This window comes from Amphiura filiformis, chromosome 15 (assembly GCF_039555335.1).
Source record: "Amphiura filiformis chromosome 15, Afil_fr2py, whole genome shotgun sequence".
NCBI classification, from domain to species: domain Eukaryota; kingdom Metazoa; phylum Echinodermata; class Ophiuroidea; order Amphilepidida; family Amphiuridae; genus Amphiura; species Amphiura filiformis.
Genome location: NC_092642.1, coordinates 14,219,547 through 14,247,332, shown reverse-complemented (window position 1 = coordinate 14,247,332; position 27,786 = coordinate 14,219,547). Strand labels below are relative to the sequence as shown.

Genomic DNA, 27,786 nt, shown 5'->3' with positions numbered 1-27,786 from the left:
TTTTTATCTGAATTCAATTCATGTATTTATAACTTAGCAGTGAAATTGTTAGCTTCATCAGTAAGGGGCCCCCCTCTTGCCCCCCCCCCCCCCGGATTGTGGCCGCTCTGATATTTAAGATTTTTAGGCTTTTTTTTGTACATTTTACACCCCTCTTTCAACCATTTTCGTCAATGTTTTCCCCCTTTCCCCTTAAAATTTTTCTTTTGTGCTGACCCTCTGCAGTAGACAATGATGATCTGTGAAGTGTGCAGTGCTGACCCTTTGCCCACCCTCTGAAAAGGTGCTGGCTATGCCATTGGTGTGACAGTATGAGTTTGTCAATGAGCTGTCAGTGTCAATTTCTGTTCTTGTGAAAATTGGGCTAGCATGGAATTCCCCTGGACAAGAACTTGTTGCTAATTGTTGTGGCCTACCCTGTACAGAACTTGGGGAGCTGGTTGCGATGGTTTGACTTGGGTTGACCAGCAGATTCTACCTTTTGAGCTGTGTCATGTTGTTAAATGGTTAACAGCTCCCCCCCCCCCTCTCATGAGAAGTCTTGCCCCCCCCCCCATGATATTTTTAGGCCTTTTTGTATTTTTTAGCCCATTTTGACCATTTTCATCAAAGTTCCCCCCTCCCTTTAAAGTTACCTTGGCCCTTTTGCCCACCCTCTGAAAAAGTGCTGGCTACGCCACTGGTCTTGGGCTGCAGTAGACAATGATGATCTGTGCAGTGGGTTGGCATGGGTACACTATAAATCCCCAAATTTAATTTCCAAAATGGAAAATTTCCAAAAAGCTGATTTAGTTTTACGCCATGTTTAACTCAAAACCCTGACTTTGCATATTAAATTACTCAGTTTTTGCTAAAGTTCAAATATTTGCCATATGTGTACAAATAAAATAATAGCAGTCATATGGCGATTGATGCATGACCAGTGTTTGGATATTGTATGTATGTAAATAATGAAAAATAAGCGCCTACCAAAAATGTCTTGCTTCAGCACCTAGGACACATTTTTCAAGTTTGTTATTTTCAAGGCAGTTCTCTTGTTTTTGTTTTGTTGTAAATTATGTATTTTGTCTATCTCGTTTCAGGCAAGTGGGAAAAACCCATGCCACATTTACTATCATAATATATGGTATTTATAGACTGCGCTAATCATCATGTGATGCCGTGACAATTTGATATAGCCAATCAGAGCCGAGGGGGAATTTCCCAATTTTCTTTTTTGAGTGTGTCATTCTGTGAAAAGCTGTTTCCGAGTGGAAGACATAATCTGTGTTGGTAAGTTAAATATAATATTTTTCTTTTAAAACTTAAAGAAATATTTTTCTTTTAAAACTTAAAGAAATTTTCTTTTAAAACTTGACATGTTTCAAACATTCTATGATGTATAATTTTTATTATTTACAGGAGGCATATACTTTGCTGGCATAAACTCTAACCTAAAACTTAAGCACAAGTTGCTTCAATATACAGTTTTGACTTCATTTGACCGTTGGCATATGACGTACCTTTCACCTGTTAAGTAGACCATATTGTAATCTTTGCTATAACCAACAGCCATTCAGCCATTGTATGATTTTGTATCCAAGTTTCATGCTAATCAAGCAGAACACTTTTGAAAACCTTAATATACAGCCACGCATACATGTAATCATGTTCATGCAGGGTTACACAACTGTGAAGTCTCAAGCGACCTGTGTTATGTACATTAACTATTATATTCAACCTGTCTATTACTGCTGGTGTAGTACCAAATGAGTTAAAGATCGCAAAGGTAATTCCTATTTATAAGAAAGAAAATCCAGAAGTTTTCTCAAACTATCGTCCAGTTTCTGTTCTGCCATGCTTTTCAAAAATACTTGAAAGGCTTGTGTTCAACAGATGCATACATTACATTGATAAATATGAAATTCTAAATGATAAGCAATTTGGCTTTAGATCTAAACATTCTACCTATATGGCTATCTTGGAATTTATTGACAAAATTAGTAATGCTGTCGAAAACAATGAGACAACTGTTGGGATTTTCTTAGATTTGTCAAAAGCCTTTGACACTATCGACCATAGTATTTTATTACATAAACTGGAACATTATGGTTTTAGAGGAAACGTTTTAAAATGGTTTAAAGATTACTTACATAATAGAAAACAGTATGTGTATTACAATTCTTGTAAATCTGAACATAAAGATATAATATGTGGAGTACCTCAAGGCTCCATCCTAGGCCCATTATTGTTCATTTTGTATGTTAATGATATCATAAATACTTCCACCATTCTAAAATTTGTCTTGTTTGCCGATGATACTACTATAACTTATTCACATAAGGACATTGTGTCCAAATACGATCTTATCAACAATGAATTAAAAGAAGTAAATAATTGGTTTAAGGCTAATAAGTTATCAGTGAATGCAAGCAAGACTAATTATATGGTGCTTGGTACAAATCACAAAACATCACACGATTGTACAATGTTACTAAAAATATTATATTAGATAATGTAATCCTGGAAAGGTTGAATAAGACCAAATTTCTTGGAGTGACAATTGATGAGAATTTAACTTGGAATTTCATATTACCAACATCTCAAAGAATATATCTAGAGGTGTTGGTGTAATAAACCAACTGAAACATTTTGTCCCCGAGCGAATAATGTATTCACTATATTGTACTTTAATACTTCCTTACATAAACTATGGTATCTTAGCATGGGGAAATACTTGTCAAAAATATTTGGAAAAGATTTTCAAACTTCAAAAAAAGCCCTTAGAATGATATCGAATAGTCACTTTTTAAGTCACTCAGCCCCTATTTTCAAGAATTACAATTTGCTTAATGTTTATGATAGTTATGATCTCGAACTAAGCACTTTTATGTACAAGTATAATACCAATCAGTTACCAAAGGCCTTCAATAGTTATTTTGTTGAGCAGAGGAATCACCTCAGGTATCACACAAGAAACGCTGAAGATTACAAGATCTGTCTTACAAAAACAGAGTTTGCTAACAAAACAATAAGAACCGCCGGGCCAAGAAAATGGCATTCGATTGACAGATGCGCCTAAAACGGCTACATCAGTAAAACTCTTTAGATCCCAAATTAAAACAAACCTTATAGAAATGTACACTTAATACCTCTTAGTTTGGATTTACTTATTTTTATTTTTTTTCTTTTAAAACAAAAAATCGATTAAAATTAACTGATCTCTTAGCATTTATACTATATTCACAAAATGTCAGCTTTCTTGTGCGATATACGTACGTGAGCAAATGTTATGAAATACTAATTTATATTCTGCATGTTCTTTATTCATCATTTTTTTCCTGCTTAGTTAGTTATACATGAATGTATGAAAGAGGGTGGGGGGGTGTTTGTATGTATGAAATTGTATTTTATTAGACAAATTAAGAAACTTAGGCTAAGGTTAAGGGGGTGCTTGTTCAGGCCTTTTTGGCCTTCTGAGCATCTCCTCATTCAAATGTGTTGTTTTGCTGTTATTGTATTGTTGTATTTTGAATGAAATAAAGATTGATTGATTGATTGATGTACAATTGAAAAAAAATTGGCAATTCATTTGTTATACATCCACATATAATATATCCATACATAAAATAACACAGAAATTTTTAAGGGTTAAGTAAATGCCTTCTGAACAGGCAACTCGAAGTTGAATTCATACATGCATGGGTGATTGTGTGAGGCTTGATAATGGGAATTTCCAAACTGTGGTTTAAAGTACTATTCATGGTTGACTAACACAATACAGGTTCAAAAAAGGACGCCCATTTAATCTTCACTATCAGCCATGATCACTGGGGCGCTACCCCTATGTTAGTTAAAGCCATTTTGTAACATTTGCAGAGAAGGACACCCTCAATATTTTTTTTTAATTCCGTTTTTTACACGATTGTAATATACATGTACTTTAGTAAACTAACATACCCTGCCAAAATCAAGACTTTACTAGGAGCGGTAGTTTTGTCAAAATCTGCCATTTTAATTAAAATGGCTGAACAAGACAGTTCATTATTTTGATGGATAATAGTCAATCATCCTCTATAAAGTGCAGTAGAAAGTGGAGGCAATCTACTGACAAGATTCTTCAGGTTTTGAAGAACCTTTATGCAAAGCATTTATTTACCAAACATCTATATAAATAAAAGGAAGTCGCTAAATCTTGTCCAGAAGCAGGCTCCGAGATGCTTTCACTTTCAGCTCTGATTTATTTGTACATTGATCGGGTACATATTGCCATTAAACCATCTGACGTTCATTTTTGCAAAACTATTCAGTCACTATGGAAATAACAAAAAAAAATGTTCGGTTGCTAGGCCGTTGAGGTCAATAACCTTATGGGTCAAGTCATGACAGCAAACGCGTCAAATGCAAGCGGTGTCCAACACGCGCGATAAGTGGCGAGTCACGCACCTGCGCGTACACCCCACCATGGTTTCACGCGCATTGCGGCGTATGGTATGTACGCATTTAATGCTGGCTTACCGCGCGTAGCGTATGTTTGTCTGGGTGTGTACGTGACTGACTGCTTTTCTGAGACAGTGGCGGATCCAGGAATTTGGGAAGGGGGGGGGGCACACTCGGAAGTTTGTTGCCGCCGCCTTTTTGAATGGCCATGAAGCACCATTGTGTCGCGCGCCGTGCAGCCGGCTGTGTCCCCTCAGAATTAGAAACTGGGTCAAAGCAAAGGCCTTAAAGCCATTTCGGGGGATCATTGGGTGTTAGCTGATGAACAAAAGGGGTGGGGGGAGGGGTTATTGGGTGACAGATTTGCAAAAAAAGTCCACTTTTCAGATGGAATGTTAAAATATAGCCAACCGAGTCGCTCAACTGTTCAGTATAGCCCTAAAAGATTAAATGATAGGGGTGGGTGAGCCCACTTTAGTGGAACTTGAAAGTCCACATTTTGGAAATTCTGCGACCCCCGCAAATAAATCCTGGCTATAATGTAGGCCTAGCTATTAACACGGGCTCGCTTAAAATGCACGCTTAACTTTTAAACATGTTGCTTACATGTTGCTTACCATTATAACCCGAAATTGAAACGTTTTCTAGCAACCTCTTCTAACATTAATGTTTTATGTCTGTTGGGATAAAGTTAAAATCAACCATTTTGTCACGAGCTGTTTCAAAAGAAATCTGAGGGATTGAGTGAGTAACAACATTATCACAGGTCTGGATTATTTAGCTTCTTTAATATGACAGGAGCTAACATATGATTATCAAGCTAACATGGTCATTACTATACTGGATGAATAATCTACACCAAGACACCATGATTATCATCGTCACCGTTTACCATGTTTACTAACCACTCCCGTGTACTAACCGCTCCCATTTACTCAACTAGCGGGGACCCGCGCAAAGCGCGGGTCTCCCGCTAGTAAAGCATAAAGCAGCATACCATTTTATTGGAGTATCTTTGACTAATTTTAGTTAATTGATTTACTCTCCAGCTATTGTGAGGGTGGGTGGGATTTTTTGGTTCAGTATGATCAAAGGATCATACAAGGGCATCACTGAGAGAACTATGGACATAACAAAGGAATGGAAAATGAAATGGGAGACCTGATTGGCTGTGCACCATTAAAGTGACAGTGGAATGGGCAGGAAACTGGGCTTGTTGCTATTACAACAACCCCAGAAAACCCTCAAGTGGCATTATTTAGGAGGACTAAAGTAGGGTAGAGAGGATAAGCCTCTGCACCCTGATGTACATGATAGCTCTTCTGCTGCTCAGATAATCTGGTTTTAAAGATATTTACAACTCTTAAAAATGTAATTGTTTACAGAACTGAAGTTATGTAAGAGTTGTAGGAGCTAACCGAAGACAACAGCACAATATGATGTCCCAGACAGAAGAAAACCTGCCTGTTATACAACCTGGAACTAGTGTAGGTGGAAACCAAACCAAAGTTACTGGAGACTACTACAATTGTCATGGATCAGTGACTATTCAATCAAGTTGCCATAATGGTAAGCATAAACACACACAACTATAAATGGGCCTATGATGATGAAAGGCAAAATGAATCAGATTTTAGCCTATCAAGTTTAATTTCCTTAAATGATTTTAAATTTACATATTATTGTAACCTGGCTGAAAAGGGCATCAAATTTAATGTGCACTTTTAAGAAGCTATTGTTAATAAACTTAAAACCATGCCTTTTGTATAATGCTGTAGAACTAGTCCAGTCAAAGTGGGTTTTGACTCACCACTAATTGCAATAGTATTTTTTTCACTGCTATGAATGTCAGAGATGTCCCTGAACAGCATACAAAAAGTATACTAAAATATACTTGGTGGAAAGGTAGTTTTGGCGGGGAAAAGGTCATACAGGGTCAAATTTCAAAATCGCTCCAATCATTTTAAAAACTATACCAAATTATTCCTCTAGTCATAAGGATTCAGAAAAAATATAGTTTGCCATATCTGTGATGTACGGTTCTTGAGTTATAACCGAAAAGGTCAAAGGTCAAATGTTGGGTGCAACAGAGGTCAAAAGACTAAAAATTGTCTGATTTTAACCAAAATGGTCTCAAATTGTTCGTCTTGCAAACATAATTCATTTAAAGAATATTTGCACTGTTTAGATTGTTTTTCGTAACATCAAAAACTATGTCGGGTCAATAGAGTTCAATGGTGTGAGCGACCGAGCACACAGCTGGTGGGGTCCAGGGCCCACATAAGGCCTCTGATGGAGTCCCGAGCAAATCTCCTGGATTTTAGGGTTTTAAAGGCTCAGATTGGGTATTTTTCACCTTTTCAGATTGGGTATTTTTCACCTTTTTTTTCAAGATTTATGTAAAGAAATGAGTAAATTTACCAAGCGCCACTTTCGACTGACTTCAAGCGCCACAAGTGGTGTGCGTGCCACCAGTTGAGAAGGCCTGGCCTACATTTTTGACTTACCATATCATTGATTCAGAGATTGTTTGTTTTGGTTTATGCAATATTAGAAAGCCATGTTGCAAATCAGCTGCAAAGATCTACGCACACAATGTTGACTCAACCAAGCACTGATGGTGATACATCTGGTGTGGATGTGGAACAGGAAACAGAGTCGTCAGAGCCTGGACAGACAAATAGTCACATCAGCGGATATTTTTTACGAGGCATGTATGGAATTGTTTAGTATACAGGGTGTCCCAGAAAAATTTCTGGCTTAATGAATTTGAACTTAAGTCAGGAAATAGGCATCAGCATCTAAAAATTTAAAAACCAGCATGTAGCCCATCTTATTCTGCATCTTATACACTAATTCTACTTGAATTTGTAAACTGATTGCAAAGAAATGAGTGATTACATAACTCATACGTCAATTCACTTCATTCCAAGTTTGATATAAAATTGGATGGATTGAGCATGATACACAAAGATATTGGTCGAGCTGTGAGTTCTCGCAGCGAGACCAAAACTCACAGCGAGACCAATATCTTTGTGTATCGTGCGAAAGGATCCATTCAATTTTATCATTATTATGCTTTGAGAAGCTGTTTTTGGTCAAAATGTGATTTTTGGTCAAAATACGATTTTTTTTGGCAAAATGTGATTTTTGGTCAAAATGTGATTTTGGTCAAAAATGTGATTTTGGTCAAAACAGCGATTTTTGGCAAAAAGAGTGACTTCTGGTCAAAAATGTTCTTTTTGGTCAAAAATGTGATTTTTGGTCAAAATGTGATTTTTGGTCAAAATTTTTGATTTTTGGTCAAAATTTTAATTTTCTCGATTATATTCTGTAACCGCCTAAAAGTGGGGTCGTTAAACGGTGTTACGATATCTATACACTACATGTATGGTGATCGTGGACTGCAAGCTGATGCAGAGACCTCCGTGTTCAGGTGAAATTGGTCGCCAATATCCAGAATAATTGGTTTTTAAAAATGTGTATAAAGTATAGGATGGCAGATTCTCAAAGCATAATAATGAAAGAAATTGTACTCAACTCATTGCGCACTAGTGGTTAACATTTATGTATATATCTTGTTCGGTGAAATACTTTTTGTTTTTCTTAAAAAATTTGTTTCTTGCAAAGCATTTAATTAGGTTGTGTTCAAATTTGATAATACTGCACAATATTAAAAATGAAAGCTTGCATGTAAGATGATGCTCGGTACTTGTATATACCGTAACCACTCGGGTATAAGCCCACTCCCCTAGATGGCAGATTTTACTTCAAAAATGGGGTGGGCTAATAACCGAGGAGGGGCTAGTACTTGAATTTAGAAATAAGAAAAAATCATCCCAATTTGTATAATGCCCAATGTACCAGTAATTTCTATCATCTATGTCAATGTCTTTAAATTCTAAGTGCGGAATGTTGATTATCAACTGATTTTTTTTTATGTGAGAGAAAAGCATTGATTTGATTTGATTTAAGAACTTGGCCAAAATTTAGTACTGGGCTTATAGCCGAGTGCACCCATGTTCCCATAATGTCTTGAAAAATAGGGGGTGGGCTTATACCTGAAGGTGGGCTTATACCCGGGTGGTTACGGTATATATTGTTAATGTTAATATTTCCATAAAGAATTATTGCATAAAGAAATCCACCTGGCTAAAAAGTTAACTTTTCTCACCTTAATGTTTTTGGAATATTTCCAAGAAATGGTAATGCAAGATTTGAATCTATTAAAACATCAACATATAATGTTGATTGATATCAAAAATCACACATAAAGCTGTAAATACTTGATCATTGCCATCCTTTGCTCGAATGAACTTTGGAAAATCAAAAAATAACATTGCACAACTTAAGAATTAAAGCTGAAAGATTCCAGTTGCAGAAATGAACGTTTTTTTGGACAAAACAGAAATTTAAAAATATTAAACCTAATATTTATTGCACAATATCAAAAATTAGAAGCTACAAGCTTATTACTTTTTTGTTTTTTGAAAAGTACAACATATTGCATAAAGAATTAAAGCTGTTAATGCAATAGCTATCCAATTTTAAGAATCCATGTTAAATTTGTTATAATTCAAGCACTGTGTATCAATTGGAAGGCAAACCAAAAGTTATATTCAGGTTGTTCACCTTCAGTGAAAGCAGGAATAACATAATGCCATCGGATTATAAAATAGATATGATTACTAAATTTAACGAGATACACAAATTTAGGAATGGGTTAGCGAGTGTGAAAAAGCACCTGTTGATCAAACTTGAAATGAATTGCATTGGTGCATGCATTATGTAATCGCTCATTTCTTTGCAACCAATCAACCGAATGCAATCAAATTTGTGTATATAATGCACAATAAAATGAGCTATGCAGTGTTTTTTATTTTTGTGATTCCAATGGCTATTTCTCAACTTATGTCCAAATTCATTCACCAGGTAATTGTTTCTGGGACACCCTGTATGTACATGTTCTCATATAAATGAGAACATCATAGAAAATGTTTTGTTTTGTTTTATGAACGGTGTGTGCGAACAACACAAACATCAATGGGTGCATTAATTTGAAGCAAATGTGACAATCTAGCAATTATATCCACCATTTACAAGGCTGGTTGCAGAAGTAGCAACTTCAGTGTGCTGAATTGAAGTCATTTCTTCACTTTTTAACTTTTTATGCTTTTTAGCAAACTTCATGGTGCACGATATGATACAACCACACGTTATTCACCATTGAACCCTGTACTCGGATACTAAAATAAAGCCAAACAGAAAAACTGAATTGCCAGATCACGTATGCTGTTTATTATACCCGCATACGGTAAATGTGGTACACTTATGGGCCCTACCCCGTAGATTTATCCTTTGCCCATCTTGGCCCCAGAGGTCAAAGGTCACGGGCCCCAGGGGCCCAAATGTAAAAATACAAAGCATGCCGCTTCTCATCAAATGAAGCAGCCTCAGGGCCCTGAGTTGGTACACTGATAGCCCCAGGGGTACTCTATATATACAAGTAGGCCTATACATGAGCCCCATATGTCATATATTATGGGCCCCAGGGCCCCTAGACTATGCCATAGTCCATTTTTGATAAATAAAAATACCTTATTAATCATGATGAACGCATTCAGTTGAACTTGAAATTATACTGATATTTATTACATCAAAATACTAGTATAAAATGGTTATGAAGAAGTTTATATAATTATATTTGTGACAGTAAAAGTAAAATATACGTAGGCTTATATTACTGAATGCAACATATCATAATGGCATAACTATAATGGCATTTCAATACTGAACAATTCTATTTTTAGAATCTGCCAGTTTATTACGAGTTAAAAATGGACTATGGACTTTCACTTTTAAGCAGAACTTTACCCAGGGACTTCGTTCTCTAAAACACACTGTCAATCATACTTGTTTATCAGTCAAATCTAACCACAAGACTAAGCATGGTGGTACAGTACGCGCTAGATGCGTATGTTCATCCTCCAACTTTCAAGCGCCAGCACAAAAGCGCCGCATTCCAAAGATAGATGTGTAACATGTATAGTTAAATGGTAATGGTACGTGTCGGGAGGATTTAAACAATAACGAGATCTGGGCGACCAATCACAAGCCAGATTTATTTAAAGATGCATTACATCATGACCAATTTTAGTTAGGCCAGAAATTGGCCTAACTCTCCATAGAGTCCCATGTTAAAAATGTTAACAGCAATCCAAAGTCAGTAGTCCACTTGGGAAGCTAACATACAGAGGGAGTACGGTGACTGAAAAGATGATCAGTTGTGAAAATCTATCAATTGTGCACAAATTAATGAAATCTGAGTTTTAAGCTTAAATGCAATATCCAGAGTATACACAATCATGACAATGGGCAAGTGGACTACGGAGTAGTCTACAGGGCCCCAAATGTTACAATAAGGGGCAACAGATTGACAGGGCTAGCGCTAAAACTACAAGGGCCCCAGGGCCCATATGTGGTACACTTATGGGCCCTACCCCGTAAATTTATCCTTTGCACATCTTGGCCCCAGAGGTCAAAGGTCCCGGGCCCCAGGGGCCCAAATGTAAAAATACAAAGCATGCTGTTTCTCATTAAATGAAGCAGCCTCAGGGTCCTGAGTTGGTACACTGATAGATCCAGGGGTACTCTATATATACAAGTATACATGAGCATATATGTCATAAATTATGGGCCCCAGGGCCCCAAATGTTAAAATAAGGGGCAACAGATTGACAAGGCTAGCTATAAAACTACAAGGGCACAATAGCTCATATGTGGCACATATATGGGCCCTAAGTTGTAAATTGCCTTTTGCCCATTTTGGCCCCAGATGTTTAAAGGCTAGGGGCCCCAGAGGCCCAAATGTTAAAACAAAGGCCAGTCATTTCTCAGCAAATAAAGGAGCTACAGGGTTTAGATTTGGTACACTAATAGGTCTTCAGCATTATATTGTTATACGTATATATGAACCCCATGTGTCACATAATATGGGCCCCAGGGCCCCAAACGCTAAAACATAGGGCTGGCCGTTACTCCGTAAAGAAAGCAGCTACAATGTCCAGCTTGAGTCTGCTGATAGCACTTGAGAATTTTATTTCAACATATGCACATGAGCCCCATAAGTCAAATATTATAGGCCCCGGGGCCCCAAATGTTAAAGCAAAGGCCTGACCGTTTTTCATCGAATAAAGCAACTTTAGAGCTCAGAGTTTCTACACAGATTGCACCTGAGAATTATATTGTTATATGTACATATGAGCCCAATATGTCACACCATTGGCCCCAGGGCCCAAAACGCTCAAACATAGGGCCAGCCGTTACTCAGTAAATAAAGCAGCTACAGTGCCCAGCTTGAGTCTACTGATAGCACTTGAGAATTATACTTCAACATAATACATGAGCCTCATAAGTCAAATATTATGGGCCCAGGGCCCAAATGTTAAAAAAGGGCTGTCCGTTTATCATCAAATAAAGCAGCTTCAGGGCTCAGAGTTTGTACACAGATTGCACCTGAGAATTATATTGTTAATAACACCCATCCCATCCCACCCCATACACGTAGGACTAAACAGATTCACAGACAATAGCACATTGTAATTATAATATAAACTAGATTTCGCGGTTCTCGGGTCGGGCGGTTCTCGTGATAGGCCTATTTCTAACTACCCAACACCCGTTACCCATATACCTGCCCTGACCTTTTAAACTATGAAATGCGTATCTCCATGAATGATCAAGACCAAACTTGCCACAACAACTCTCTTTGTTTTGTAGCTGTGATGCATAGGCCTACTTCGGTAGGCCTACCCATAATCTGGAAACCCATCATTCGCTTCTTCCAAGCCCTGTCCTGCTACCACATAGGAGGATCCGAAATTAATATCTGGACGTGGATATAGGCCGTTACTTTGAAATCAATCGGAGAACTTAGGCCTATTGCCTGGTCCGATGAGATGCACCTGTTAGTCACACTGTAATGCTTTCCGATGCGCCGCACTGCAGTACTCCGCTCCCATTGATACCCCGCGATAGCACACCGCGAGTACGCGATAGTGCACCGCGTGAACGCGAACCGCGCGAACGCGATAGCGCGCGGACAGAGGGACGGACGGACACGCCATGATTAGTATTATGATAACATAAACGTTAAGGCTGTTCCAGTTAAATTACATACCCAATGGCTGTTCTATTTAATTTACACACTCCCTCTGGAATAGCCACAAAATAGGCTGTTCCATTTAATTTACATACTCCCTCTGAAATGGCTCTTCCATTTAATTTACATACTCCCTCTGGAATAGCTTTCCCCTAATCAAATTGAATATATGAATGCAAAACCCACCCAAGTCCATACTGTGGCCAAATGGAGTTAAGCATGGGAATTTGTTGCTATGCATAGGCCTGTCATGTGTATGAAAAAACAACTCAAATTCATCCACTGTGTCTATTGAGCATGTGAAAAATAGCATGTATGAAAGAACCACCCAAGTCCATGATTTGAGTCTTGTAACACATTGATTGAAATCCAGTATGTATAAAAGTCCGCTTGTAACACATTCATTGCTTCAGAGTGACTTTTGAAAAAAAATGGGTTTAATAAAGGAAAGTGTGGTTTATATTACATGGCAGAATGCTTATCAACATTATACATACCTGTGTGCTTTATTTTGTATTATCTTACTAGTGGTAATTTCATTCAAACATTGTTGTCTTTGTATATGATTCAAAAAACCACCCAAGTCCAAAATTTAAAATGAACCCCACAAAGTTCCTGAAATGCTAATCGTCATACTTAATACAGTTTAACCCACTCATTTGCACGTAAAACTTACCATATTGACCAGCTAAATATAACTGAAGGAATTAAAATGATACACATGTTTTTCTCTCAAAATCACTTCCTATGGACTTGGGTGGGTTTTGTTTTCATGTATTCAATTGCATATTGTGAATTTCAATAGCGTATTATAATAATTATAGATGATGATTGGAAATACTATGTGTGAAGCGTTAGGACTGTTCTATTTAAATTACATACCTTTGGCTGTTCCATTTAATTTACATACTCTCTCTGAAATGGTCCCAAAATAGCTGTTCCATTTAATTTACATACTTCCTCTGAAATGGCTGTTCCATTTAGTTTACATACTCCCTCTGGAATAGCTTTCCCCTAATCAAATTGCGTATTGTGAATTTCAATCCATCAAATTGCATAGCTTCACTGTGAATTAGAGAGACTGACAACAGCAACCTAAGTCCTCAGCAAATAAGGACTGTAAGTTTTGTGTACACCGGATAACGTGCAGGTATAGCCGTATTTGTGTACAAATATATAGCCTTCTAGTTCATGTTCTAATTGTTCTTCTCATCAAAAGATGAAAATCAATTGCTCAAAGCAACAACAGAGTTACAAAGTAACTTTTCAATTTAACAGCTTAAAGCTGAAAAAAAAAAACATAAGCTAAACTATTTTGTACATGTAGTACTGATGCCAGGAAAATAGTTTTTCATAACTTTCCCGCTTCAAACTCCCCCATATATCAGGCAAATCCACCTGAAAGGCTGTACACCAAAATTGCAAACTTCACAGCCAAATACCCTCATAAGGCTGATAATTTTTGTAGCCCATTCCATCTCTGGTATATTTCTAAACAGCCAAATACCTTCATAAGGCTATTATATTTTTAGCAGCCAAATACCTACATAAGGCTGGTATATTTCTAAACTGCCAAATTATTTACCATAAAAAAGGCTAGTATATTCTTAGCAGCCAAGTACCTACATGTACTAAGGCTGGTACATTTTTAAGTTGCCAAATACCCTCATAAGGCTAGTATATTCTTTGCAGCCAAATACCTACATAAGGCTGATAATATTTGAATAGCCAAATGCCAATTCCCTTCAATAGGAATTTAAATGCACAGTTATAACATCAAATTGCTGAGCAGTCTAATGGATTTGGATAAGCATTCAAATACTGGTGATTTATTAACTTATATGACCAAAACTTTCCACAGCAGTAAAAAAAACCTGCCAATACAGATAGCTTTGTCAATTTTCTTGACCCATCACATGGAATCATGTTATGTTAAACTATTCGTTATCAATCGGAAAATAAACATACTGCTAACTACCCAACCTTAGTCCAAATTCTTCCATGTATCTATCCAATAAATTCAAGATGGCCGCGCACATGGAATCATATGGATCATAATATTTTTGCGGCAAATACAACAAAAATTCCATCTGTAAATGTGCCATCAAACATAGTTAGGCAATGAACTGGATGGAAGTTTGAGTCATAATAAGTATTTTCTATGAAATTTAGCAATCGTCACTATGACATGACTGATGCCAGTTTCAAGCTTACTCACATGGCATGGCAATTTTTGCATTTTTGTCCCTTTTTGTTCATTGAAAAAATGGAGGGGGCATTTATTAGAGGGGGAGCATTTAATACAAACAATACAATAAGTCATTTTGAAATTGTACCCACCCAAGAGCAATAGCTACCCTCTCTTGCCTTGCGGTTGTGTGCCAGGTCTTGGAGCTACAGATTTGTGTGTGTTACTGAAAATAAAGAGAAAAATGCTCAGTACTTTTTAGTACTCGGTACAATTTAGCCTCAAAGAACCAAATTAAATATTTTTTCTAGATCATGCAAAGAAGAATGGAAACCCATATAAGCGAAAACGTTCTGACGATGGAAATGGCCAACCACCTCCGAAATTACAGAGGAGCGGGGATGACGCTGATCATAATTGTCATCTAAATCGAACAGGTTTGTATGTTGACAATTGAATACCTGAGTGGAAGAAGGGTCCAACTCCATGAAAACTGTCTTTGAGATATTAAGAAAAAACTTAATATTTGGACAAGTTTTATAGACAGAATGTTTTCATCTTCAGGGGACCTATAATACATGAACATACAGTATTACATACATTCAAAAACATATATGATGTTTCCATGGCAACGGTACAGGTCTTAATATGAGCTGGAGTTGGGCCCTTCTTCCACTAATATACTGCAAGTGCCAGTTCCGTAAGCAGATGTGTCATAAATAGCTACAGAAATTTGGAAATAATCCATTAATTGCACAAATAGAAGCATGTTAGCAAGAAAGTTGATTGTAGTGAAAAGCAGATTTCATGGATGAACAAAATTCCTCTTTAAAGGCCAGAGTAATGGAAGACACATTCGTCCACGACCGAATTTGAGATTTTTTGATATTTATCAACACTAAGATGTATTCTTTCACTTGAAACTGATAAAATACAACTTGCTAATATTTATTCGTATTTTTGCTTGATTTATTTCACTCTTTTCAACTCTAAAAAGTCACATGGCTCAAGACAGCTTAGTAAATTGGCGGGAAATAATGAGTTAGGAATGCGTAACGCTAAATATTGTGATTATTGCCACAATGAAACGCGTCAAGCGTGATCGCCGGGCGCAACTCATGCGCGTATGTCCAACGCAGTCAAGGCGCATTCGGTATGTTGTTAATGCCAGCAAATGTGGTGTAAACAAAACAAAAATTTGAAGGTCCAAATGCCACTTAGATTTTTTAATTATTTTGAATTTTGGCGCACTGAAAGCAGACATTATAGATTCATTGCAAGATGCATATTTAGACCATGCACCAGATACAGCTTTTACAAGTGTGAAAGTCTTACCGTTTTAAAATTTAAGGACGTTTTGTGCATAATTTTGACATTTTTTTACTAAAACGTCGATTTCTCAAGAGTTCACTTTTGACAATATTGCGTGATTTTTGTGACAAGATAACTCGAAAAATATGCAAGCAAAAGGTAAACTTTTTGCACTATCCTTTAGAGTACATCAAAGTCTAGGGAAGGTTTTTTCATTTTTTCAAAATATTTGTTTTAAACAAAAATATACACCATTATGTGCAATTTTTAGCTTAATAGAGTGACAAAATGGCTTTTTTCACATGTTTTTTTCAATATTTCGAAAAAAGAGACGAATTTCAAAAAAATAAAACCTAAGTTCATGTCTCTTCTTCATGAAAAGCTAACTGATTTTTTTTTTACTCCCAACGGATTTTTTTCTAAGTTGTCACAAAAAATTTGGGTAAAAAGTGAATTTTGTGATGTTTTCAAAAACTTGAGATTTTTCAACAAATCTGACGTCACCATGGGATTCCTTGACTCATTTCCTTTCCAAAAATGTATAGTTTTATATACTTTGGACATACAATTCAGAAATAATGAAGCTCGAAAAGGTCCATGTTCTCTCCCATTACTCTGCCCTTAAACTAATATTTGTGGAAGAAGGGCCCAACTCCATGGAGTTGGGCCTTTCTTCCATGAAACCCATGATTAAGTGTATGTGGAAAACTATTTAGAGAGTGGACTTTTGCTCATCTTTCACACACAAGGAAGAACAGTCTGCTGGCAAATAAAATGCTTGTAAAAATTGGAGTTGGGGCCCTTCTTCCACCCAGGTATTCAATTCTTTTGTAACTAAAGAGGCTTTGTAAATTTTAAACATGATGATGATGATGATGAGAATGGTTTATATAGTGATGATGAGAATGGTTTATATAGTGATGATGATGACAGTGTTGAAGACGACAACAATGACAATCATGATGATGATGCTTATGATCAAGATGGTGACAACGACAGGCAATGATGATATATTTAGGTTGTCCATGGAATGTCATAAATATTTATATGGCAATAAAGAGAAGATCAAGATAATAGGCAATACATGTGATCACCTTTTGTCATCCTCACCAAAAAACCAAATCAAAGTGAAATTACAGCTTTTTTGTTGTTGTTGTATTCTTCTATCACCAGAATCCACAGCAACACTGAAGGGGAAAAGAAAAAAGAAAAGTGGCAACTTGAAACTAAGAAATATTCCCAATTTTCCATACAATGCTATCAAAGTGAAGTTGAGTCTTATGTCGACAGACACTCTGAAAGTCTGTAAAATGCTTCTAAAACAAGGTAATTAATTAGAAAATAAAAGATAGGACTTTGTCTTTTGCCTATAGTGGCTACAGCAGGTATCCACTACGATAAAAATATTGGCCAGCCCATCCATTATGACACGATATTGGATAGGCAAAAGACAAAGTCCTATCTTTTTTATTCAGTTTAAGTATAATTTTTATAAGTAAACTTGCCTTTTTCTAGAAAAAATAAAGTTACTTTTGTGAAGACATCACTGTTTGAAATTAAAGAAATCAGTATTCTTGACAAAACATACCATTTGAATAAGAATATTCCTTCTTGTTAGTTGCAATTAATGGCTTCATGTCTGGGGGACAGGACTATATTTAATGGGCCCTGCAGCTGGTAGTACACAAAGACCATGTAAGCCAATTTCAAACAATTTGTCTTTTAGATGACCACTTTCTGTTGTTTCTCATTTCAGATAAGCAAGGATGTGGAATCCAACAAAATGAAATCAATGGGGTGCAATCAGGAGAAGATTTTGTTGAACTCATTGAAAGTAAAAATTTGTTGCACCCAGATAATTTGTGCTTCTTACAAATGGTGCTTATCATGGTTGAACAGTGTAGTGTGTTGCAAAAGATGAAGAAATATGCAATGGATATGCTGGAGGATGTGGCTAAATATGCCAAAATTCGGGAGGGCCAACCAATAACACTGTTCATTACAAAGAATGAACAACGTAAGTATGCAATTTTTACAATTTTTCTCTTTGAAAGGTGTGAGTGGGGATGATGTGGGCATATGCCATTACATCTGGGGGTGGAGCAAAAATTGCAATTGTAACAAACGCCCGAATATGCTATCAAGTTTTGTAAGAGGTTGCCTTGGTGTATCATGTTGGTGCCACTTGTATTCAGTGGATATCATGCTCGTGCAAAAAAGGTACTTTTCCACGGGCAAGCAATGTACCCACATACAGGGTTGCCAAAAAAATCTACAATTGTTTGACAGGACCTCAAACATGAACCAACAAGAAAACAATTGTAGGTGGTAAAATGCAACAAAAATATTCATATTTAGGGTAACTGGGTAATGGTGGATCCAACGGATGAGGACACCAACTTGATGTGGGGAAACAAGTAAAATACAAACTAGACAGTACACAGAGGGGCATAAAAAACAATTAATGTAGGCATAGAAGTAGGTAAATTTCGATTGCCAAAAATTACCAATTCCAAGGCCCACAGAAGTGTTAAACCTGCAAAAACAATGGGGATCAATGGGAATACAAAAGTGCACTAGTGATAAAAATCACTATGCACATAAGCAGACACAATAAACCAAACAACCAATGTAGGCACAAGAACAGGCAAAGTTTGATGGCCAGAAGTGTCATGAAAACATCCGTACCAAAATTCAAGTTGAGTGCCCACCCCGGGCATCCATGAATTTCATTTTACTGGAAAGTAACCTCAGACTTGTGTTGGTAACAAGTCATTTTCGTCAATTGCAGTCCAAGTCCAAGTCATTTTGTCCAAGTCACAAGTAAGTCAGGTCATTTTGTAAAAGTTGCAAGTCAAAAAACAATCATTGTATCAAATGTACTGCTCCCTAATTTTGCCTTATATGAAATATGGAATATTGTTATGGGGTAATGCCAGCAAAGAGTACCTTATGAAAATTTCAAACTTCAAAAAGGGGCTTTAAGAATTATCTGTAATAGCTCTTATCTATGCCATACAAAGCCTTTGTTTGAAAACTATAATACCTTAAATATTTTTGAATTGTATAACAAAGAACTGGGTATATTTATGTATAAGTATTAAACTGGTCCAAGTCGCACGACTCGAGTCTGCAACATGATATGAACATGTCACAAATAATCTGAGATATAAATGTTTGAAAACACTGTCCAAACTTTTGTTGAGGAGTTTACATCAACACATACATAATACATTTACAAAAAACACTATTAGAGAGACTATTTTCATATGTTATAAAAAGCGGGTCTATAATAGAGCCTTGAGGAATTCCAATATTGATGTTTTTAAATTCAGACAGTGTGGCATTGATGTTAACAGCTTAAGCTCTATTTACCAAGATAAGATTCAAATCACTAAATGGTGTTTTTTTAAAACCCACCTAACCTTTGGGGATGAAGGTTTGAGAAATCATTCTCAATTTGGTCCATGCACCAGATATCATGAACCATCTTTCATGAAAGTGATAATTCTTGGATCACATGTCCCAGTGTTTCAAGATGAAAATTGCCTAATTTTGCTGATTTGGGCATTTTTGGCATGAAACAAACATCATGTATTTCTAGTTGAAAACCTTATAACTCCATGCTCATGATACTTGCATGACCAATATCCATGTTTTTCAAAATGCAATCTTGAGCGTAAAGAGTATTATAAAGGTTAAACTTGTCTGAAAAGCAACATGCAACATCATACTTGTACCTATGTCCAATCAAGTTTTTTCATAAAAAAATATTACGGGAAAAAAGTGACAAATGTAATTTTCTATAGCTCTCAATTCATGGCGCACAACCTTATTTAATTTAAATTGAATTAATTGCTCTTAAAACTAAAAATTGCTTAAAAGGTGTGTAAATTTACCTATATTTTCACCTATATGTGTCACTTACACCGTAATTGCAATGAGCTGATGGTTTGTTTTTCCACTTTTTCAGCTGATGGAACGATGAAGGTTGAATTTAAGATAGAAGGTCATGCCAAGCATACCAAAAACAAACAGGTCAAAGCTTTTATCACCAGAGTAGCTAAGAATCTTGGAATGGAACCACATCAGATAAACCTCACCGGGCAGTTCAACGGATGTGTGGGTATAATATTACAGATACCTAAGGGAGCTGTGAGCAGATTACGGGATGCTGTCATGCAAAAAGCTGATTGGCTCATTGACAACAAAGTTCTAGGGGTACATATAGAGGGTGAGCCTTATCGAGAAGTCATGAGACCTTTGAAAGAAGAAGGTAAAGTATAATCTTCAACTTGAACTGTGTGAAAACAAAATTGAAAGAAAGTCCCTGGTTAGGCAGAAAAACGGTTTAATTTGTCTCAGCATCCTTTGGTCCATATCAAAAACCCTAAGCACTTAGCGGGTTTTTTTTTTGCTTTTTTTTTATGGGGGGCTATGCAAATGCAGGTTCTTTTCCTCTCCTTAAAATTGAATGCCCATCTGCATTCTACACTAGCCTACTTGCAGCCACTGGACGATTGCAGACAAAACATGTACGAATGTACACAAGTGTGCAGCTGATTTACTGCATGTACAAAATGGAATTTCCCCAGCCCAGCATCTCGAGATGCCATCCTAAGCAAGTAATCCTTGTGGTGGCAATTTAGACTGTCAATTTTGTTTTTAAAATTAATCAGAAAATTTATAAAAAATGTTGATTGTGTTTCTGCACTGACTATGTATAGTATTAAGTATAATTTTGACATTTTTATGAAAAATGGACAACTGAATACCAAAATGAAATCCAATTTATATTGTATGTCTCGTATCCTCGGGCAGCTAAGCTTTCATTTATGCGATTGGTACATATTACGTAAACAAATGCAGATAAACTGCCTGTAATGGGTGTGTCTAATTGGTTGGGGGTGTACCTATGAAAATGAAGATATGGCATGTTTTTTGATGACCTCATTTTCATTGCATCAAATATCCTTAGCTGTGAGATCTACACCTTTCACAAGAAAGGGTGCGTTTGCATTACAAATACTTCCGAGGACTCTGACATAACAACACACCGACACACCGAGGACATTTTTGTTACCAAGGACATAAACATGCGTCCTCGCTACGCAAACCTTGTTAAACGGTGAAAAATGAGGTATTATAGCCTACTACCCCCTCTATAGCTTAATGTCCTCGTAGTATTAACCGGAATCGAATTTATTCGGTATTACCGTCCTCTTGAGCACTTGAAATAACAACCTACCGACACACACACATTTGGACTTGTAAAAATTTCGTCATTTTTTTTCAGGTCCTCGGAAGTAGGCCTATTTGTAATTCACGGGGGGTGTGTGTGTAGGGGTACATGTTTGTCAGAGTGTCTGATAAAATTTGATGCTTTACATCCAATACTTATTGGTCTCGCTATGAGTTTTAAAATATTGGACGAGATTGCACTATCAACATCTCAGTATTAAGCGTGAACTATTTTGTACAATTTTACTCCCAACAAGTGATACACGTTTATTAACCTATAATCGTTTTTCCTCTTTCTCATGTTTCTCATGTTTATGCAGTGGATATGTGCACAATATAAATATGTATCATATTGTATTTATTGTATTGTATATTTGGTGGTTGCCTTATGGTTATCTTTTTTGTTGTTCTCATTTTCATATCTTCAGTAAATTGGGATATTTTCAGTGCCAGGAAATCGCCATTGAATCTGGAAGAATTCTTCTCTCATTTGATGTGTGTGGGTAACCAAGACATGGAGATAGATATTGAATCCCAATTAAGGTTTGTTATATGATTATTGGTATTGTCAATTTCAGCAGTGAAATGAACCTGTGGCTGAGACAGGAAAAGTGATCATGCCCAGGAACAGTAACGTAGCCAGCGGGTGGGGGGTGGTGGCAGAGTGCCCCCTGACAAAAAATAAAAGAAAAAAGTGCCCCTTTGACAAAAAATAAAAGAGAAAATCAGGAAAAGAAAAGAAAAGGGGCAAGGGAGCCCTTTTCTACCAAAATTCAAATAGTGTAAAATACAAAATTCTTGCGCGCTACGCGTGCACATTGTAAAGATAAAGCCCTTTCCATCCTGATAATGGGCGAAAATAGTGTAAATAACCAAAAGTTTGCGAGCTATGCACGCACATTGTCCCAATAAAGCCTTTTTAGGAAGCGCGAAGACATACAGTCTCTATGCATTGTATGATGCAACTGTAATTTCTTTCGCCGGTGCCCCCGAAATTTTGTTGTGCCCCCCCCCCCTGACTAATAAAGCTGGCTACGCCCCTGCCCAGGAATCAAACCCATGACCTGAAGTTTGCAAGACCTGTGCCTAAATTAGCTTCATGATCAGCGGCATAGCTAGTGGTGACGGTGGCAGGCGGGGCAAGGATACAGAATGGGGCCCCTCCCATTCCTGAAACATTGGAGTGAGCTGAGCGTGCGAAAATTTCCACCAAAACCACATTAATTTGGTTATAATCAAGTTGAATTTCGGTTTAAAACGGTCTTTTAAATGATTGTTGAAGTGCATGTGAAGCACATGAAAATTTTTACTTTCACCACTTGTAGGGGCTCAGAATTGAATACCTGAGTGGAAGAAGGGCCCAACTCCAATTTTTTACAAAAATGAGTTAGACCCAGCATTTTATTGCCAGCAGACTGTTCTTCCTTGTGTGTGAAAGATGAGCCAAAATTCACTCTCTAAATAGTCTTCCACGTACACTTAATCATGGTTTTCATGGAAGAAAGGCCCAACTCCATGGAGCTGGGCCCTTCTTCCACAAATATTGGATTAAAGAGGAATTTTGTTCATCCATGAAATATGCTTTTCAATACAATAAACTTTCTTGCTAATATATTACATGCTTCTTCTTGTGCAATTAATGGATGATTACCTAATTTCTGTAGCTATTTATAACACATCTGCTTACGGAACTGGCACTTGCAGTATATTACTGGAAGAAGGGCCCAACTCCAGCTCGTATTAAGACCTGTACCGTTGCCATGGAAACATCATATATAGTTTTGAATGTATGTAATATTGTATGTTCATGTATTAAAGGTCCCCTGAAGATGAAAACATTCTGTCTATAAAACTTTTCCAAATATTAAGTTTTTTTCTTAATATCTCAAAAACAGTTTTGATGGAGTTGGGCCCTTCTTCCACTCAGGTATTCAATTGATAGTGAATTGGTTGATTTGGCACCCCTTAAGATGGCGCCGAGGGCATGTGCCCTCCCTTGCCCCGGCGATGCCACTGTTCATGATTATAGGCAGACTGAAAATTTGATATGTAATCCTACATTCTCACAAGTTTCCCTTTGTAGATGTGTATTGAACAAGCGAGAAATGTGCCAATTCTTACTGTAGCACAGAAAAACAGTTTTGAATGTTGGGAATATTTGGATAATCTTGTCTGAAATGTAAGTAATGAATTATTAATCATTTAATTAGTGCATAATTCTTAATTGTTTTTACAGTTCCAGTTGTGCTGGCTGTAAACTACCACTCCATCAACCTTCACTGTGTGCCAAAAATAACCTTTATCACTATGAGTGCTTTACTTGTGTCACATGCTGCCAGCCTATACAGAGAGGGAGTACTTTCTACATAAGACCAGATGGCAAACTACTTTGTCTGCAACATCTTATTGCTGCTATGACAAATGGTATTATATTCAATTTGCTAGTATTCATTATGCATTGCCTTTAATACATTTTCAGTCATATAGGACTGTGTTCTATTTCTAGCCATGTTTGAGGTCTCTGTTGTTTCATCGGGATATATCCCAATGTAATCACATTATTAGCTGACAAATTGTGGTTTTTCCAATTATAAATGTGTGAGATTATATGAAGAGTTCAGGTCAAAACAGGATATGGGAGATGTGTTGCATTGTGCTATTTTTTTATCAATATTATTATATTTTTTTACATTTTAGGCATACATGTTTCTTTGTTCACCCTTATTAGTATTCCTCTAAAATTAGTAGAAACACATAAATACAATACAGTAGGCAGCCTGTATATTGCATTTTGCACCTAACCTCTTCCATTAGACTAGATACATTCTTTTCATTAAATCTATACAACCAAGGATGTTTGTTAAGATATTAACTTATTTTATGTCTTTCATGTAGATATTCAACAGTTAATGATATTCACAAGGACCAACACAGAAACTGACTCATCCTCAGCTAAACATATTGACCAAGGGTGTCAAACAGATCAACCAACTGAGTAAGTTTAACTGTCTCAATGTCAATGCACTGTTTGCTTTTAATTAAAACATAAATTAACAGGCATTTTTTATTAAGAAAATGTCCAGAACTCGCAACAGATATTACACACACAAAGCATAAAAACTGCTTCATACTGGTGATGTAAATTTTCTAAATAAAACTTTTATTTTAATTTCCATTGACACAGTGTGGACCAAAATGATGACCCTGTAGATTACAGTGCTATTCATGAAGAGGGAAGACAAAAAGCCAAGCGTGCCATGGAAACAGGAGAGCAACATTCTATAGACCAAATTATTGGTTTTGGTACGTAGGTTTGATTAATTTCTTGAAATATCGCAGGTGACTCAGAGTGGGGGCACCAAAACAAACATGAGTTGTGGCCGCTATAGAAACTTTCATGTTATGATGGTATTCAAGGTCACATAGCGAACTCAAAGGGTCATTTTAGGTCAAATTTTAAAATAGGTTGGAAATGAAAAGCAATACCCTCACAATAACATGTAAACAGTTCAAGCAAACTAGAGTTTATAATAGCTTCATAACATCTTTGACCAACTCATCACGCCCTCTACGGTGCATCCTGTCACCTATAAAAGGAAAGAGTCAGATGTGATGAGTTGCCAGTCTGATGAAACCACTACTGAAGTGGTGAAACGTCACTAAAACGTGAGTAAATCACCATCGATTTTAGTTGGGATTGTTCAAAATGAACAAAATTCACAGTATAATAGCTTCAGTATGGGAAATTCATGTAATGTTGGTATTCAGGGTCATATACTGAGGTCAATGGTCATGTGAGGTAAACTTGTTACGAAATTTTAATGGGGAATACAACTTGCATCCCTCAAAGTAATTGCAAAAGCAGGTGACACTTGTGGTTTGACAGGGTTGTGAGTTTTCAGTTTTTTACCGAGTTTACAGGTTTCTTCAAGCCGCTATATAAGGCCATGTGAACATGTCGAGCGCGAGAATTGAGCACGGGGCACAACCTCTCTTGATAGTATACTACAAAGCCCGAAAGAAGTGCTGTAATTAACGAAAGATTAAACCCCCTTCCTCAATTATGGAGGCAAAATCAGCAAATTACACAAGATGCGTTTGGAACATGTAACAGCTTAAAACAATATCTAGGGTACCATGCAACTACGGTGTGCCAGGGCAGTATGTGCATGTCACTACCAATGAGGCATTCTATTCAAACATGCTTTTATTGTGTTGTCTGAATTGAGATTATTGACCTGTCAGAAAATTCATTAAATTGTGGTAGATCCTATGTCTAAAAAGAGGACACCCCAAGACTCTTACATAAATTTACAATGATCTAATTTTTCTACATGTATTTTATTATTTGAAAATAGATTGTTGTTTTATTACGAGTCATACAAGTTAAATTTAAAATTGGATGCTTTACGCCCAATATTTATTGGTGTCACTATGAGTTTAAATATATTGGATACGTCTCCTCCATTATTTTAAAACTCATAGCTCGACCAATAAATATGGGCTCAGTCACTCCAATTTTGTATCAAACTTGGGCCTAAGCTGCAGTATGGGAAATCTTATGTAATGGTGTTGCTCAAGGTGACACATTGAGGGCAAAGATCAGTTGAGATCAATTAACTTGTAAAATTGGCTGAAAATGAAAATTCTGATCTCCCATAAGGAATAGTTCAAATAAAATTTGCCACCAAACTTGGGCCATAGATGCACTATGGAAATTTTCAAAGGTCATTTGAGGTCAACTTGAAAAAATGTCTCCCTAATGAATATTTACTATGCATGTTGTTGACTTCCCATGTCTTCGGAAGACCTATTTGGGACTGCCATCCCTATAGCGAAAGCATACGAGACTTGAGGTTCGAGAACTGCTTTGTTTTGATTGATCATGATATCAAGAAACAGTATAAGCACTATTTTGTAAGTTTGCAATAGTGCAACATATATGTGAGGATGAAAGTGTGCTTGAAATAAGCCAAAATCTTCAAGGGCCATTCAGGTGCTGGAGTTTGAAATATATGGACCCCCATCAAGGTTCGTGGATTTGTTCTCAATTTTTACACGGGTCCACATTTCTGTGACACTTTGTAAGACTTAAGGGGGTACTACACCCCTGCCCAATTTTGTGCCTATTTTTGCATTTTTTTCAAAAATTATAGTGCATTGGTGACAGGTAAGATATGTATATTATAGGGGCAAGGACTACAACTACTGCACTGGAAAGTTTATTTTAGTACAGACAACAGTTGTGGAGTTACAGTCAAAAATGAGGGAAACCCAATATTTGATCAATAAATCAATGACTACTTGAGTTGCTGAATTTTCAGTGCAGTAGTTGTAGTCCTTGCCACTATATTAATATACACATCTTACCTGTCACCAATGCGCTATAATTTTTGTGAAAAATGCAAAAATAGGCACAAAATTGGCCAGGGGTGTAGTACCCCCTTAAAACTCGCAAGTTAGCAATTGGTAATGCCATTGATTGATGTTGAAGTCAAGATTGAGTATACTGTTTTACTGAGTTTGGCATGCCCTTGGTAACTATAGAACTCCATCCTGACCTTTGGCAAAAATTCCTGAACCGGACTGGAACGAAAAATTTTTCAAAGTATAGGCCAATACCCTCCCTGGCGGAATATTGTTCTTTCTGGTCCAAAAAAATTAGGGATAATGACAGGGCTCTACATAATTACAACATTGGAAGTTTGGAATGAAGCAATTTTAAAAATATTTCTTGCATCTAATTTTTTCCAGGTTTTGACTAAATAGTTTATTTATTTTGGTTTATGCAATTAGAAAGCCACATTGCAAATCATCTGCAAGGAACTACAAACAGAATGTTGACTCAACCAAGCACTGATGGCGATACATCTGGTGTAGATGTCGAACATGGAACGGAGTCATCGGAGGCTGATCTGCAGTTGCGTAGTCACAACAGCAGATGTCTTTTACAAGGCAAGTATATCTATGAATGTTCGTATATGATGGAGAACATTTTAGGCAATGTCTAATTTGTGAGAAATAAACCAAAAGTAGGGCATTGTGTATATTTTGTTTTGTCTGAACATAAGTGCATAAAGAGTAAGTAATGAATTTTATTTGCATATTCTGTTGGTTCCCACAAAACTTTGGACTTGGATGCTTTATAAAACCATACCACTAGAGAACAAACATAAGAATTGTACATGTCAACAACACATTGTGACAATGTAACAAATCTAGTTATTGACCTTATGTATTGTTGTTTTTGTTTACTTGCAAAATTTCCCATCATACACAAAATATGTAGCATTCAGACAAAGTTCTAAAGGGAGCAAATTTGCTCAATGACTCTGCTGTGACGTCATACCAATCATGTCACAGGTCAGTAGTTCAGTGCTTGATCAGTCAGCCTGAAGATGCATTTTGGATGAGACATGATACTATAGTTATCAAAAATAGTAGTCCAGCTGAACAGAACAGATTT

At 36.7% G+C, this 27,786-nt stretch overlaps 1 protein-coding gene and 1 long non-coding RNA gene across 2 annotated transcripts; both read left to right on the top strand.

Moving 5' to 3' along the window:
• Positions 1-1,161: 1,161 nt before the first annotated feature.
• On the top strand, positions 1,162-7,123 carry LOC140172135 (uncharacterized). Its single transcript, XR_011861677.1, has 3 exons — positions 1,162-1,272; positions 5,805-5,988; positions 6,974-7,123. It is a non-coding gene; the product is annotated as an uncharacterized lncRNA (long non-coding RNA).
• Positions 7,124-17,274: 10,151 nt separating this feature from the next.
• LOC140170733 (uncharacterized) lies at positions 17,275-27,331 on the top strand. The gene is made up of 8 exons (XM_072193964.1): positions 17,275-17,405; positions 17,836-18,096; positions 20,053-20,355; positions 21,749-21,863; positions 23,557-23,744; positions 24,216-24,315; positions 24,505-24,623; positions 27,117-27,331. The coding sequence occupies exons 1-8, from the start codon at positions 17,360-17,362 to the stop codon at positions 27,329-27,331; spliced, it is 1,347 nt and encodes a 448-aa protein (XP_072050065.1). The 5' UTR covers positions 17,275-17,359.
• The last annotated feature ends 455 nt before the right edge of the window (positions 27,332-27,786 follow it).